Consider the following 16,341-nt stretch of genomic DNA (forward strand, 5'->3'; position numbering starts at 1 on the left):
CCCCCAAAAAAAATCTTAACGGATTTACACGATTTGGAAAAATGACTTTCAGAACCAAAAAAAAACGAGCTTCCGGCTCAACAGTATTATTTTGAGAAATAAAACAATCTTTGGATATACATTTGTTCATTTTTGCATACATATTACTCATTCTCTGCAGTGGTCTGAATTATTTGTTATTAAATAGTTAATGTAAGTAAGTAAATGTTAATAAGTCAAATTTACTACTTTAAAAAAACATTTTTAAAAAAATCGTGGGCGTATCGAATCGTGGGTCAAAAATCGCGATACGAATCGTGAGTTGGGTGTATCGTTACAGCCCTAATGTACATGTCTGTTGCATAAGTTAGAACACCCACCTGTTTTAATGAGAGTCAACCTACAATCAATGAAGTCAAATCAGTCTTAGTTGAGCAAGTTGGTAACAGCATTTCTTATTGTCACCATAAATTTTTATTTATATGACTTCTGTCTATTGAGGTTTTTCACCTGACGTCACAGGGTCACGTGACGCCCCGGTGTCCGCCATTTTGAAGGTCAAGCTAGCTAATGTCAACAACAGTAGCTGGTATGTTACTGTAGCAATGTTTACGGTCAGTCATTTGGATGACTGTTAAAACCTTTCAGTCTCAAGTTTTTCCTTTACTGGATTTACTAGTTTACTGTAATTATGATCCGGCAGCTATTTACACCGGATCCAGTATAAATAGCTGCCGGAGCCGACGTCCCAGCCTGCCCAAGCGCGCTAGCTCCCAGCGAAAGTAAATGAAAATGTGAACAAACCTTAGCTGTAATAAGATGGCAACCACCGGCTCCAGGGACGACCCGCTGACGTAGGCATGTTACCCAGCCTGACACAAAATATTTGTAGGCATTAGGGCTGTAACGATACACCCAATTCACAATTCGATTCGTATCGCGATTTTTGACCCACGATTCGATACGCCCACGATTTTTTTTTTTAAATGTTTTTTTAAAAGTAGTAAATTTGACTTTTACTTACTTACATTAACTATTTAATAACAGATAATTCAGATCACTGCAGAGAATGAGTAATATGTATGCAAAAATGAACAAATGTATATCCAAAGATTGTTTTATTTCTCAAAATAATACTGTTGAGCCGGAAGCTCTGGTTTTTTCGGTTCTGAAAAAGTCATTTTTCCAAATCGTGTAAATCCGTTAAGATTTTTTTTTGGGGGGGTGGCTCTCTCACTGTCTCACTCTCATAGGGCCAATGATTTTCTGTGATCGCGGAAAACAGATGGAAATTACGGAATTTTTATGGTGAAACATTGCTCGCGTGTCAAAATGTAACTGCCGCAGAAGGCTTCCGCCCAAGCAGACATGCCTTCAGTGTTGCCAGATATTGCTAACTTTTTCCACCCCAAAATATGTTCAAAACCAGCCAAAAAGCACCTAAACCCGCCCAATCTGGCAACACTGATTGTGATTGGTTTGTGGCACACCTAGCCAGCCAATGAGCTGCTTGTTTACAGATTCGCTCCCCGCGTCGCAACCAGAATGGCGAGCGCTTAAAAGAAATGAATGCTCTGCCAGTGGCGAGTGCGGACGTTGCGTGACTCGCAGAAGATTGTCGCAGGTCAGCGAAAAAACGACTTACTAATAGATATAAAAAAATAAAAGTAATTTAAGTAAGTTTAAAATGTAATTTAAATAAAAAGTAAAGTATTCATAAATTGAAGTTTGGAAGCGCCTCTGTTTTTGGGCTCAGGAGAAGTTTGAAAGGGTGTACCGCGATTCTGCCTTCTTGTATCGCCATACGGATCGTGGCTCTGCGTATCGCGATTTCGATACGCATATCGTTACAGCCCTAGTAGGCATCCAAACTCTTATACGCTTTCAGATCAATACCTGTGTATGGCGATGGGTTTTTAACGACATAGGTATACAGATCATGTGGGCCGAAGTCAGGTAAAGACGAGGGCTTGGTGTACTTCCGTACGTCAGTGAACAATCCTGGTGGAAGCAGGTAAACGTCGTTCTCTAAGCCTGCTAACCTCAATTTTTGCAAATACCTCTCCCTCTGCTCGCCCTGTAAATGCCCTACGTCGCTGGATAGTGAAGGTGTTTTCTGCATCTCGCTCCTTATGTTTTTCGTTTGTCGCCTTCCTCGCATTCAAACTGATTCGAGCCGTGACGTCCAAAATGGCAGCATCACATGACTTGGTCACGTGGGTGAAAAACCTCAATAGCTGAAAAAGGCCTCGGCCTTAAAACCGGTTCCCGCTGTGACGTCACGCGCTCAGGGCTGGCTGGCTCAGCAGGGCAGCTTGAACGCCAACTTTGCGGTCGATTTTAACTCTCAAAAATATATATTTTTTATTCCCATTTATGCAGCATACAAGAGTCAAAGATGGAAATACTATCCACTCAAATTTATTTAAAAATAAAGGCTCTGCGCATCTCCTTTAAGAATAGTGTTCTATTGTAAAGCTTATATTCCATACAGCACTGTATTGTAAGATTTTTTTTTTTAAGTAATAAACTAAGATAAACCGAGCTGCCTGGAGTTTACTGTAATTTAACAGGGAATCCTGTCACTCTGTGCAGTTTGTTGTACTTCATTCAGTCGGATTGTGTTTTAATCAGCACTTTAATTTTAAGAGGTTTTACTTCACACACAAAATATGAATTTTCTGTAAACTGTAAACATCCCAGCGAACCTGCGTCAACAGACAGAGATTATAATTATTTGCCGCACATTTTCCACAAATTTAACCAGATGTTTGCCACAAAACTAATTTGCATGCGAATACCCACTCACCGGCCACTTTAATAGGAACATGTTGATTCTCAGGGTGTATTCAGACCAGGATAGTTTGATAGTTCACTTGCTTTGGTCCGAACCAAATGTTTTTTTTATTTTTTCATTTTGGTGCGGTTCGCTTTCACACTGTACATTTTAGTAAGCGGACCAAAATCTGTCAACAAAGCCACGCGCCCTGAGGCCGTTCAGCTATTGGTCAGAGACGACACGCGCACAAAGCGTTAAAGGGATAGTTCGGGATTTTTGACATGAATCTGTATGGCATCCCCGTCAATAGTGTCGTGCAAACACACTGACCTTACCCCCGACAGCATCCTGTGAGTCCAGTTTTGGTCCAGACGAAAGTAGTCCGGCAAGTTTGTTGGGGTCACGAAAGTAAAACGTTTTTCGTCTCAAAACAGTATGTGTTCAAAAGAGTGATATATTTGCATCACAAAACCGTTGCCAAATAAAAAGTCAGACCTCGAAATCGCTTGGCACTATTTTCTCTCCCTTCTTATCACTGCGCGCTGCTGCCAGGTGACAGCCACGGCTGTTTCAGTCATTGTTTACTAGTGATGGGAATTTCGGCTCTTTTGGCTCTTCTTACTATAAGGAGCCGGCTCTTTCGGAAGATTTTTTATAATTATTTCTCATGACTTGTACATTCACATCGAGTACACATATCAATGCAAATTAACACGAAGGGATTTACTAGACCAATTTATATCTGGAACTATTTTCAGCCACAGCACAGGCAAAGCACCGCTGCAGGTGCAAAGACACCGCGCAGCGCCTGAAAACCCGTGCGCAGCGCCTGAAAACCCGTTTTCAGGCGCTGCACGGTGTCTTTGCGCCTTCCTTTGCCTACCTATTCCTTTAATTGCTGCAATTAACTAGTTAATTCTGATTCTGTTTCCCCTCTCAGTTATAATCTGTCCTGCTTTTGAAAAGATCCTCTCTGGGGGGACAGATGCTGCCACTATACACATCCTCCGTGCCATCACGTGTGTAAGCCGTGGATAGAGTGCAGCCTTGGTCTCCCACCAGCTTAGTGGGTCTGCGTTTCGCTGTCACCTGGCGGCAGCGCGCAGTGATAAGAAGGGAGAGAAAATAGTGCCAAGCGATTTCGAGGTCTGACTTTTTATTTGGCAACGGTTTTGTGATGCAAATATATCACTCTTTTGAACACGTACTGTTTTGAGACGAAAAACGTTTTACTTTCGTGACCCCAACAAACTTGCCGGACTACTTTCGTCTGGACCAAAACTGGACAAGAACTGGACTCACAGGATGCTGTCGGGGGTAAGGTCAGTGTGTTTGCACGACACTATTGATGGGGATGCCATACAGATTCATGTCAAAAATCCCGAACTATCCCTTTAAGTTCAAAAGTAGTCATGGAGGCTTTCCGTGCTGTTATTCTTTTTAATGTCATCAAAGCTATATGTTTTTTCCAGTTTTTACTGTTTGCACAATTGTGCGATTACTATGCTGTTGTACAAGTAATTTATCAACGACGACTTCAAAGGGCAAGGCGGCTACGGAGGATAGCGCTGATGAGCGCACATCATGTTGCGACAGTTCTGGCTCTTCACGCAAGACGGAGGAGGTATGTGTCGGGATATTCGCCTTATCCATCGTAATAGATGAATTTCTTTTTTGCGTCGCTAGTACCGCCACTTTTTGAAAGAATGTCCCCGATTTTAATGTAGGTCTGACGGAGTTTCTTCACTTTTAGCCGACATTGTTCTGGGGAGCGCGTGAACCCCTTCTCCTTCATTTTCTCACTGAATACAGCAAACACGTCGGCATTTTTGTGTGTTCTCTCCAAAAGCTCAGATATGTGGACATCTGCCCAGATATCCACAAGGGTACGCGTTTCTTCCTCGGCCCACGTTTGCCCCCTACTCATTTTTTGTACTCTGTAGTCTAGCCTACCACTGGTCTGAATGACTGAACGACTGTTGTAAGGTTCCCTTGACAACCGAAACAGTGTTTGCACTTTGCGGTGGAGTGTCAAGACTCTGTTTCCCATAATGCTCGACAAACGACGGAAGCTCCCGAGGTACAAAAAAGCAAAACTGTCAGATTAGGTCCGGTCTGCTTTCACACCTCCAAAAGGTCCGCACCAGGGTTCCTTTGGTCCGGACCGAGTCCGACCTTGCAGCTCGGTCTCGGTCCGCTTGTTTGGTCCGGACCAGAGTTCGGTGGTTTGTATTCAGACCAACCCAAAAGGTCCGGACCAAGGGAAATTTGGTTCGTTTGGTCGGGACCAAACAACATGGGTGTGAATACGCCCTCAGATTCCTGTTCTTGGCTGCACGAATGGAACCCAGTGTGTTCTTTCTGCTGTTGCATGCTGAGATGCTTTTCTGTTCACCACGGTTGTAAAGAGTGATTATACGAGTTACAATATCGTTCCTGGCAAAAAAAAAAAAAAAAGCCTCGACCCAATCTGTCTATTTTCCTCTGACCTCTTATCAACAAGGTGCTTTTGTTTTTTCCACCCACAAACAGTCACTCACTCAATGTTTTTTGTTTTTCACACCATCCTGTGGAAACTCCAGAGACCGTTGTGTGTGAAAACCCCAGGAGATCAGCAGGTTCTGAAATACTGAGACCGGTCCGTCTGGTCCATCTCAAACCAACACCCATGCCACAGTGAAAGAAAGTCACACTTTCAGATCACAATTTTTCCCGTTCTGATGTGTGAACATTAACCGAAGCTCTTGATTTGATGCATTGTGCTGCTGTCGAGGGATCGGCTGATTAGAGGACTGCAGAAAACAGCTGCGGGTGGATGGGCGGTAGGGTTATGACTGTGAAAGTGTTTTCAAAATTTCTACTTTCCTGATGTTGCATTTGGTGAACTTTTACTCATATATTACTTTTTTGAAGTTATTTTTATTGGGCCATGCAAAAACCTCCCGCGCCCAACATCACCTCGCTTTTGATAAATACATGTATATTAAATAAATAAATCATGATTATAAAATAAATTCATTGAAAGATGTGTAAAGTTAGTCTGGCCTCGCTCGTAGACATTTCCGAAGGATGTAGGAGGAACAACCCGCTGTCTTTCAAACTGTCTCTGTGCGTATAGGCCAACGCTCTGACCAATCAGCGGAACAGTGACTGTGACGTAGTCAGAGCGACAGAAAGCAGTGGGGGAGACCTTGAAATAAATAATTTTTCAAAATGCGTATTAATTAATAAACAGGTTCTAGATATTAAGAAGTTTGGAGATAATGACCACAAGTTTGGAGTCTGTACCACATACTTAACATACACTCTTATTTCAAGTGTTTTTCAAGGGTTTGCTTAAACTGTTTTTGAGAGTTTTTATTTAGTGGTGTTTGGTGAAATAATTTCCCTTAAATTTAAAATAACGGGAAAATAAGAAACAATCAAAAAGTAATGTTTCAAAGCTGTTTATTAATTCTTCGTACTGCACAAACTAGCCCCATCCTTTTGGCTACGAGCGGAGCCAGCTGGTAGATCAGACTTTTGCCATAGCCGGTCGGCAAAACAGCGAAAACGTCCTTCTTGAAAAGGAATGAGCGGAGAGCCTCTTCCTGCTCATGTTTCAACGAAAACTCCAAGTCTAATTCTTCTAAAACTGATTCCAAAGCGGAGTCAAACGCGCGCTGTTCACTAGCCGTAGCCATCTTTCCTGTTGTGCTTTCTCCAGCGTCACGCAGCTTTGTCGTCACTCCTGCAAAAGCCCGCCCAAAGAATCCAAACAAAAACCTTGCGTTGTGATTGGCGGGCACGATTTGATGCCCGGGGTGTTTTTGTTTATATGGTGCGAGGCTAGACCCACTCGCAGGCAAAAAATATTTTTGGCCGCTAGGCGGGTGGGTCTCATTTACTAGGCTAGTGTAAAGTGCTTTTATATAACAAATTGCTTAACAATTGTCGTAATAATAATTAGTGTTGCACCGATACCAGTATCGGGCGGGGCCCCGATCTGGCACTAAAATGGTGGTATCGGTATTGGCGAGTAGCAAGAAATAGGGTGCCGATACCATTTACCGATGCTAGTATGACACTTGAACGCAGCCTTCTCTCTCCCGACACTCACTACACTCTGTGTTGTGTGATCACACGTGATCACTGTGCATGCCTGCCAAGCACGCCAAGCAGCTATTGCTATTGACCTGCTCCAGACCAATGAGAGTGGGCCAATAGCCGCTCTTAACCAATACAGTGGCAGCTTTTTCATGCGGAGGAAAAACAAACCACGAGAAGAAAATGTCGGCGGTCTGGATATATTTCAGCATAGAAACTCCGGCGAGTACAATGGCTACATGCAAGATTTGCGGCCTGAAAGTTTCGAGAGGTGGAGTTAAATCGGCCAGTTTCAACGTTATGGACGTGACACTTGAACTCAAAATGGCAACAAATGACCCAGTGCATGTTTTATTGTCTCCCAGTATTTAAACAGGTGTTGCATATTTTAAGGCTGTACCATACTGGAGAAGTGATAGAACAAGAACAATTCCCATAGTACATCTAGGGCATGCCAGAAAACGCCAATAAAAGATGCGTTACGGACGTGACAGAAAAAGTATCACTTTTCTTGGGTGACTGTACATTTTTATCAAACTCTGTGAAATTGTAAACCTAATGTCGAAATGGAGATATCCGTTTGATAGAGGGGTCCAAGGTGAATATTAAAAAAATCTTTGTTTAAAATATTTTGTATTTCATGCAGAGTTTCGGAAGGAAACGTCAGCGTTATGGATGTGACGAAATTCCGTTATGGATGTGACGCGTCTGAAATAGACATGGCGTATGTTTAGAAAATCAGCAATTTAACCACCATAACCCTTTGAAAAACTCTCTAAATATCAGCTAAAACTATCAAAGTTCTTAAATAATATTTAGGATGGCTATTGTTTTGCTGTTTTGTGGATTTTAGCATACATTTCTGTGGCTTGTGGCAATAATATAGAATTGTACATGATCAAAGTTGATTTTAGCTTGGGGTTTACATTATAAGAAAGAAAGACTGACAGTGACATATTAGGTTGGTTACAAAGGCTACGTTCACACTGCAGGCTGAAGTGACTCAAATCCGATCTTTTCGCCCATATGTGACCTGTATCCGATCTTTTATTGACAATATGAACGACACAGATCCGATTTTTTCAAATCCGACCCAGGCCGTTTGGATATGTGGTCCTAATTCCGATTCCTATCCGCTCTTTTCATATGCGACTTCAGTCTGAACCGCCAGGTCGCATTCATCCGACTTACACGTCATCAGCAAGCCACAAACGTCACTATTCTGCGCTGAAGTAGGCGGCGGGTCTCTCAAAAAAAGTTACAACAACATGGCGCATAATCACGGGCGCAGATAGAGGGGGGGGGGACTCGTCCCACCCAGATTTAAATTCACCTCGTTCGGTCCCCCCCACTTATAGGGAGGAAAAAACGTCTATGCTGTCTTTCTTTGCATAAGGCAAACCTCACGGAAAAATCAAAAGACTAATTACCATTCGGTTTATTGAGGTGCACAGCAGTGTATACATAGTTGCAACAACTCACAGAAAACAAAACAAAGACTGATATTCGGTTGGTTGAGCTGCGCAGACTGCACAGGTTGCGAGCTCGAGCTTGGTTGCTATGGTTACTAACAACAAGTTTGACAGGCATGTTGGGGTTGGTTTGCTGGCAGCTTTGTCCCCCCCAGTTTTTTGTCCCTCCCAGTTCAAAAAACGTATCTGCGCCCCTGCGCGCGCATGACATCAATGCGAGGGACGCTTCGGGCTGTGAAGGTTCTGAATCTTCTCAATGGAAGGACGCAGAGGTTAGGGAGCTGATTTCCATTTGGGGGGATGCAGCTATTCAAGCTAGATTGGATGGGTCATACCGCAACCGGGCGGTTTTACTTCCGTAAACACTGGCCATGCTCACTGCGTGTGACGTCGTCGTATCCTGCAATGCGCATGCGGAACACTTTTAGGTCGCTTTTCGTTCATACTGAGGATCACATACAAGTCGCATATATTTCTTAATGTGAACGACCTCACAAAAAAAATCGGATTTCACAAAAAAATCGGAATTGAGCATTAAGCCTTGCAGTGTGAACGTAGCGAAATTGGTTCAACTTATTCACATCTGTAAAATACAGGCCTAGGTGATATCTCTGGGAGTGGTTTTGATGTATTACATGCTGCTTTATTTTTGCATGGTGAGGTTGACATTTACATGGAATTGCCCATTTGAAGACGAAACATGTGAACGAACACAAAGAGTTTCTACTGGATTCACTTTGTATTAGTCTTTTTCCTGTTTCACAAAGGTAAGCAGCAGCCTGACAAAGCCATGATAGCAATGATTTTACATCCAAGTATGCAGCTCTTATATATATTTATATATATATATATATATATCTATATACACACACACTTCAAACGGAGTGGTATCGGTATGGTATCGGCCGGTACTGCACAGCCAGGTATAGGTATCGGGGCCAAAAAAAATGGTATCGGTGCAACACTAATAATAATCATCATTACAATTGTTAAGCAATTTACTGTTATATAAAAGAACTTTACACATCTTTCAATGAATTTATTTTATAATCATGATTTATTTATTTAATATACCGTATTTTCTGGACTATAGAGCGCACCTGTATATAAGCCGCATCCGCTCTATTTTTTTTAAAAATTAAAAAAAAAAAAAAAAAAAAGATATACAAGCCGCACCGGGCTATAAGCCGCAGATATCCATGTTGAAAAATTAGATATTTACTGCATGTACAGAACGATTTTGTACTGTAAATGTACATGTATGTACCTGAACAGATTCTTTCCGAACAGTGCCTTTTAACATGGCAGCAACTTTGCTGATTAAAACGGAACAGAACCAAGAGAAAATAACCGGTATTTATTTACCTTCATTTCTCCTGTGTTTGAAACCACAAGTCACTTTAATCATCTTCGCTGGATTTGAAAATAATTACCAGTTAGTAATTTGTCGTGCGTGTTCTATCTGCTAAAGATCTGCTAATTCTTCTTTGCATTGATTTTTCGTCTATCTTATTTTTGATTCTACTTCCGGTTAGAGCGCCCCTAGCGGTGGAAGAAAAATCCACAGAATAGCCGCACCTTTGTATAAGCCGCATGGTTCAAAACCTAGGAAAAAAGTAGCGGCTTATAGTCCAGAAAATACGGTACATGTATTTATCAAAAGTGAGGTGATGTTGGGTGCGGGGGGTTTTTGCATGACCCAATAAAAATAACTTCAAAAAAGTAATATATGAGTAAAAAGTTCACCAAATGCAACATCAGGAAAGTAGAAATTTCGAAAACACTTTCACAGTCATAACCCTAATGGGCGGGCATTCCTAATAAAGTGGCCGGCGAGCATGACCTTTTCTCAAAGGTTAACCACAACTGCCTGGCAGAAACCGAAAGGCATTTCTATAACGCAGGAAACGCCTCACGGTCCACAGGTTTGCTAATAAAAGGTAAATAAAGCTGTATTACATTATTAGAAGCTTGAAATGTACGTTTCCTAAACCTGCGTGAGACGGATCAACTTTAAACACGACGTCAAACAAACAATGAATTACACATGTTTCCGTCTGAGCACATCATTTTCAGCTCGAATAAGCAAAAACATGCCGGGATACATTTTTCTACATTTCCTCCATATCATTACCGGAGCTGCTGCGGCGGTCGGCGCGGCGGCCATCGGCATCATCCCCACATCCTGAATGTTCAGTGTTTTCTGAGGAGGAAAAAAAAAAACCCAGCAAATTCAGAAACGTATGAATAGAACACAAGGAGTCATTACATGAAGTGCTCTGTGCTCAGACTTCCTGTTTTTTGCGTACCTTGAGCAGCTCGTTGAGGTCGGACACCTCTAACAGGGTGAGGCTGGCGATATCGTTGACCAACTGCTGGATTTTGGGCGAGTACTGCTTGGGCGCTCCGTCTAATGGCGGCGTCACCAAGGCGTCAGAGAGACGGGCGGGGCTACAGTGGAGCGCTCGCAGTGCAGACAGGTGATGCCTACAGAGTCACCAAAAAAACCAAACAAACATGGAGACCACCATATATCATGCAGGAGAGCATTTCGCTGTCAAATTCTCGATTCTGATTGGTCAGAAGGATGTTGATTAACTTTCTAGAACAGCAGCTCGACACACTCGGGGAAATCTTCAGGACGGACGAGTTTACGTTTTGAGGTTTCAGAGGAATGTGACCAAGTTGCATTTTCTGACATTAACTTCAAGACAGAAAGAAAGAAAGAAAGAAAGAAAGAAAGAAGAGAGGTTGATAAAAGAACAACTGTTTATAGTTGCTTTCAGGTACGCGCTCCCTGTTCGTTCGCCTTCTGCTGCCTCGACTCTAGATGCTGGAGCAGGGACGGCCTGTCCGTTTCGACCAGGCTGAAGGTGTAGAACTCCGTCGTTCTTCTAACTCTACGGAAGTGAAACCTGGCCGACACTCGCCAAGCAGCTCTGCGTTTTAGGTGGGGTTTACATTAGACCGTATCAGCGGATCATCAGATTAACGTTTTTAAAACGATTCGCGTGCACACAGCAACGCCAATACACGATTCGCGTGCACACAGCACAGGGTTTTTTCTAGAAAAATTTAGTATGAGGGCGCTCACCATGGCGAGGGAGCGAAGCGGGGGGGGGGGATGGTGCCGGTTGTCCCCCCCCCGCCCGCCGTGCAAAGCCTTTGAAAAATGCTCCAATGGGACATTCTGAGGCTATCTGAGAGGGAAATTGTAACAAATTGTCTGTCAACATTGAAAAAGAAAGTAGTAAGGCCAAAAAAAAAAAGTGCGTTTCCGGTAACATGAAATACTAAAATAAGGTCGGTAGGTAGGAAAGTTTTTTTTTCTTTTTTTTTAATTTTGTTCAAAAAAATTAACACAAGTAAACATCTTACAAAATAGTATTTTGGCACAGAATCCTTTATACCACACATCATAATAAAATAAGTGTTTTAAATCTTTAAACGAATAAAAAAAAAATATATCGCAAGAGTTCGAGTTATGATCTACGGAAGCGATATTTCATGATATTTTCATGTAATAACGTGAAAATAACGTCCTAGGCTAGGCTACTTCCATTAAAAGCAGACAGCCTAGCCTACTGTAGAACTTGGGTCGAGCAAAAACATGGCTGAATCCTGAATGACTCCTATTTGTATAAATAGGGGACTACATAGGCGGCAAAATGTAGTGTTTTTCCCTGCCATGGAAGTGCACTTGTATACTGAAAAGGAAGCAATTTGCATTACAGCCTTGAATGAGGATTCAAAATGGCGGCTCGGCTCAGTTTATGGAGGAGGGCTGATAGAAGTGGCGAAACATTTTACTTTTTATCGTTTCTTTCACAACTTGAATGCGTTGAAACAAAAAATTATGACAAACTAACGCCGCTTACACTAAAATATCGAGGGAAATTTGTAATAAAAACTTTATGGTCGGCAATTTCGACGCGGAAATTCTAGATCGGTTGGGTTACCGGAAACACACTTTTTTTTTTTTTTTAATTTGGCCTAATCGTCTGCTGCCCCGGACAGTCTTTGGCTTTCTTCCGTTTCGTGCCGCGGGATGACGTCTTTAAATGCCCAAGTGTCAACAAAAACAACTCGCGAACTACATCTGTCAAAAGCTCCCGCGCCAGTGGGTGAAAGGTCATTCAGTCTCTAGAAATCTCGCTCTACAAGTCAGCTGACCTTGTATGTAACCCATGTCAAATCTCGCGAGAGCAGCCGCGACAAGTAAACAACTAAACAACATGGCGCCTCAGTCTGGAAAACGCCAATTCGGATTGTTTTTGCACCGTCTGGCGGTGTATCTACTATGATTGGAATATTTTTGGAGCAATTATAACGTATTTGATGATCAGACACATTGTCACGTGGTGTTGCTGGGATGTTTTCACGGAGTCGGTAAGGGGGCGCACGCTGAGAGTAAGAGGGCGCAGCGCCCCTGTTCCCCCGTTTAGACGAAAGCCTGATAACTACAAATGTTGAACCTTAACTTTATTAGGAACACTATGTTGTGAACTTGTATGTTTAATATGAATACAAAGAACATCGCGATATCGATACCGCCGTTAGCCTGGGCGCTGTGTGTATACTGTTTGCATGACTTGTCCAGCGGAGGATGATAATGTTCGTAGAGTTCTTTTACAGTTGAAAACTTATAAAATGAACTTATTGTCTTACAATCTTCCGTGTGGTCTCGTACTGTTTGTGCTGACGTAACTGCTGGTACTGAGCTCCTGTATTGTTTAATTTGTTAATGATGCTGGATATTTTCTCCCACTGTGAACTCTGTGTGGCTGGATTCAAATTAACCGTTTGTTTCCAGGTGGCGGAGGAAGACGTTGTTCCGGCGAAAAAGGAGAAAACTCATTTCACAGTGAAACTGACCGAGCTGAAGGCGGAGGATAAAGTCAAACTGATTAAGGAAGTGAAGAACTGCATTCAGGGGTTAAATCTTGTACAGGTGAGACCATCGCGTAGGATTTCTAACTGAAACACGAGCGTGTACGGGAACGCGTGCTTACGAGGTACTGCAGAGGAAGAAGTCGAAATTTACCGTCGTGATTTATTTTGGCTCGGTGCTCGGCGTGCTTCCGACTTGATATCGGAGTTAAACTCGCCTTCGACTCAGACGGTTTAATTTTCAAACCATTAGCTTCTCTTGGGTTGGTTTAATCTGGTTTTTATTTTTAACAAAATAACTTGTTCCATCGAAAGGTGTTTACTCAATAGTTGCATTCAGGAAAAGAAAATTAACCTATATATCAGGGATGTGATTTGGGGCTGGTGAAATTATCTGAAATGGGGGCCGCAGGCCCCCAGCTGGTCCAGGGCAGCACCCTGGTGGGGGGACAAGGGGGGAAGCCCCCCGAACTAAAGAAAAATACGATACTTTGTTCACAATGAATTGTGATAAACCCTCAAAACGATAACGTTAACACTGCTTTATTTTTTAAAATGTAGTGCGGGAATAAACCACACACACAAACAAGTCTTGCTGTGTCCAGCCTTATCCTTCCTGACCTGGCCATATCCATTTGCATAAAGCAAGTAAATGTGTCCCCACCCTCCCAAAGCTTGAAAAATATCCCTTAGAGCATAAATAAGGGGCGATTAATCGGCGATTAATCGCTATTAAGTATTTTAATCGACTGACAGCACTAGTCTAAAATGATCAGCTATAAATAGAGGCCCGGGCTGAAGTTAAAAAACCAGTGAGAGATTAATTTATTGAATATGTAGGGTTTAAATAAATAAAAAACAGCATTAAAAAAAGACGCTCGTGTTAAACCGGGCTGATGTTTGACCTTGCACAGAATCCAGCCTTTTCCTATCGAAGCTAACGAGCTAACCTGCTAACTAGGACCCTGATCAATCTTAGAGAACTATTAACTCGAAGTTATAAAACATCTGAGAGGACAGAAACAGAGAAACTCTTCTGAAACTTGAGAGGCGTCCAGCTGAACACTCAGCGGTGCTGCAGGTTTGAACACTAGCTAGCAAGCTAGCAAGCTAGCTCCCTCCTGCTGACTAGCATGCCAAAGGTAAATAATCATAAAATAGCTCGAACTGGTTTATCTGGAGAGTCTTAACAACTCAAAACATGTTAACCAACCTAAACAAAGCACAACATTTTCGCATTAAACCCAATTCCTGTCCTTGAGTTGAATCTCTTGAATCTAAAAATCCACGGCCGAATCCCAAAAACCACGCCAAGTATAAACCGAGTGCACTAGATATCACGCGCGAGCTATTCCTAACGCAGCCGCTCAAGTGCACCTATATGAGAAAGAACACGCGATTTGGGATACAGCCCCACACCGGGTCATGCATGTGCGGTTCTTGAGTGATTTTACTCACCGGTGTATTTTTGCTGCTATCCGCAGCGAGTTCCGGATGCAGTGCAAAGTGCAGTACATTTTTCTTTCCTGGTTTTTTTTTTTTTTAAATAAACAAATCCTAGCTGCTAATAACAGCACAAAGTTGCCAGTTTCTCTGTCACACTCACAAGCACATGGCGTCCTCCACTCGCTTTCCCTGACCTACCCATAATGCACTGCGGTGACATCTAGCTGGTCACGTGGTTGCCAGACAACCCGACAAATCCTCCTTTTCTTTAGTAATTTAGCAACAAGCTAAATTACTAGCACAAGCTAGCTAAGTAAATGATAAATAAAACCAAATAACTAATCAATTATGTATTTTTATAGCATTTTAATGATTAGTGTAATAATTGTACAGTGGTTCAGGAAGCACTTTTTTTTTTGCCTTTGGTTAACATGGCACAGTGTATTTTGTGTCAATAATTGCTGAATTAATAAATTATAATTAAACTTTAAACTGGTCTGATTCTGTTTAAAATTCTTAAAATATATTATTTTAACTAATCAACCGTCATTGTTATTTGAACGTAAAGAATAAAACACTAGATAGATAGATAGATAGATAGATAGATAGATAGATAGATAGATAGATGAGGAGGAGGTGGTCCCCTGAAATGGAAGATGCCCTCAGAGACTGTTATGACACCACGGACTGGGATGTGCTGCTGAGCCCACACTGTGAGGAGATGGAGGGGCTGACACCTCAACTTCTGTGCAGACGTGGTCTCCCCCGCTAAAGGCCAATTTGTGCTGACAAGGCAGTCCTCGCAGATGGCGTCTGCGTAGCCCCCCCACCTTCGCAGACGCTCTGCGCGCACCTCCCAAAAATTGTGACCACCGCAGAAGCCTCGCAGACAGCGTCACAGACAAGAGGGCTCTGATTGGTCCACTCCAGGTCCACTCTACACGCACTTCCGCTTCCCTACTTTCCCGGTTTGGTTTGTTTTCACGACCGCCATTTTTAAAAACACGAGCGAAGATGGAGCAGCACGAAGAGCGGTTGATCGAGGAAGTACGTACATCTATACGACTCCAGTTCTAGTCATTATAAGTAACCGGAGGATAAACACTCCACTAACCACACCCACCAACTACTCCTAGCGATTTCGCGACTTCGTGCCCCCTTGCATTGTGGCGGTGAATAACATCGCGCACGCCTATTACTCCCCGCTCAACGATAAATTACAACTGTCTGCGAAAAGCTATCTGCGAAAGCCTTGTCGCAAGAGCGTGCAGAGGCCTTAAGACTGTACGGTGTTACCCTAATAACAAGCCACGGGTAACACAGGAAGAAGGCCGCCTTCAGGTGCAGGGACAGGGAGGCGATGAAAGCGGCACAGCAGGAGGTGAAACGCTGCGTGAGGGAAGCTAAGGACAGCTACAAGAGAAAGGTGGAGCAGAAGCTGAAGGAGAACAGCATGAGGGAGGTCTGGGAAGGTGTGAAAACCATCACAGGCCACAATACAAAAGACCAGAGTCGTGGGGGGGACAGTGGAAAGGGCGAACGAGCTGAATGACTTTTTCAACTGGTTCAACCAGTCCACGTCCACCCCACTGCAGCCATCTCTCCTTCTTCCCTCAATACACCTCCCCCCAGCCATTGCAGCAGCCCCCTCCTCCTCCTCTACCTCAACAGACTCCTCCATGCATCACT

General features: G+C 42.9%; 1 protein-coding gene across 1 annotated transcript in view; it reads right to left on the reverse strand.

Annotated features, from left to right (window-relative positions):
* The window catches only part of mrpl12 (mitochondrial ribosomal protein L12), a 31,229-nt gene extending 16,382 nt beyond the window's left edge, over positions 1-14,847 (reverse strand). Inside the window, exons 1-3 of the mRNA XM_060942503.1 lie at positions 14,665-14,847; positions 10,626-10,803; positions 10,451-10,519 (exon numbers count right to left, since the gene is read on the reverse strand). Of these exons, the coding sequence (XP_060798486.1) occupies positions 10,451-10,519; positions 10,626-10,803; positions 14,665-14,723 (306 nt within the window). The 5' untranslated portion in view covers positions 14,724-14,847. The remainder of the gene's footprint in view (positions 1-10,450; positions 10,520-10,625; positions 10,804-14,664) is intronic.
* Positions 14,848-16,341: the final 1,494 nt, after the last annotated feature.

Source organism: Neoarius graeffei, chromosome 16 (genome assembly GCF_027579695.1).
Source record: "Neoarius graeffei isolate fNeoGra1 chromosome 16, fNeoGra1.pri, whole genome shotgun sequence".
Taxonomy (NCBI): Eukaryota; Metazoa; Chordata; class Actinopteri; order Siluriformes; family Ariidae; genus Neoarius; species Neoarius graeffei.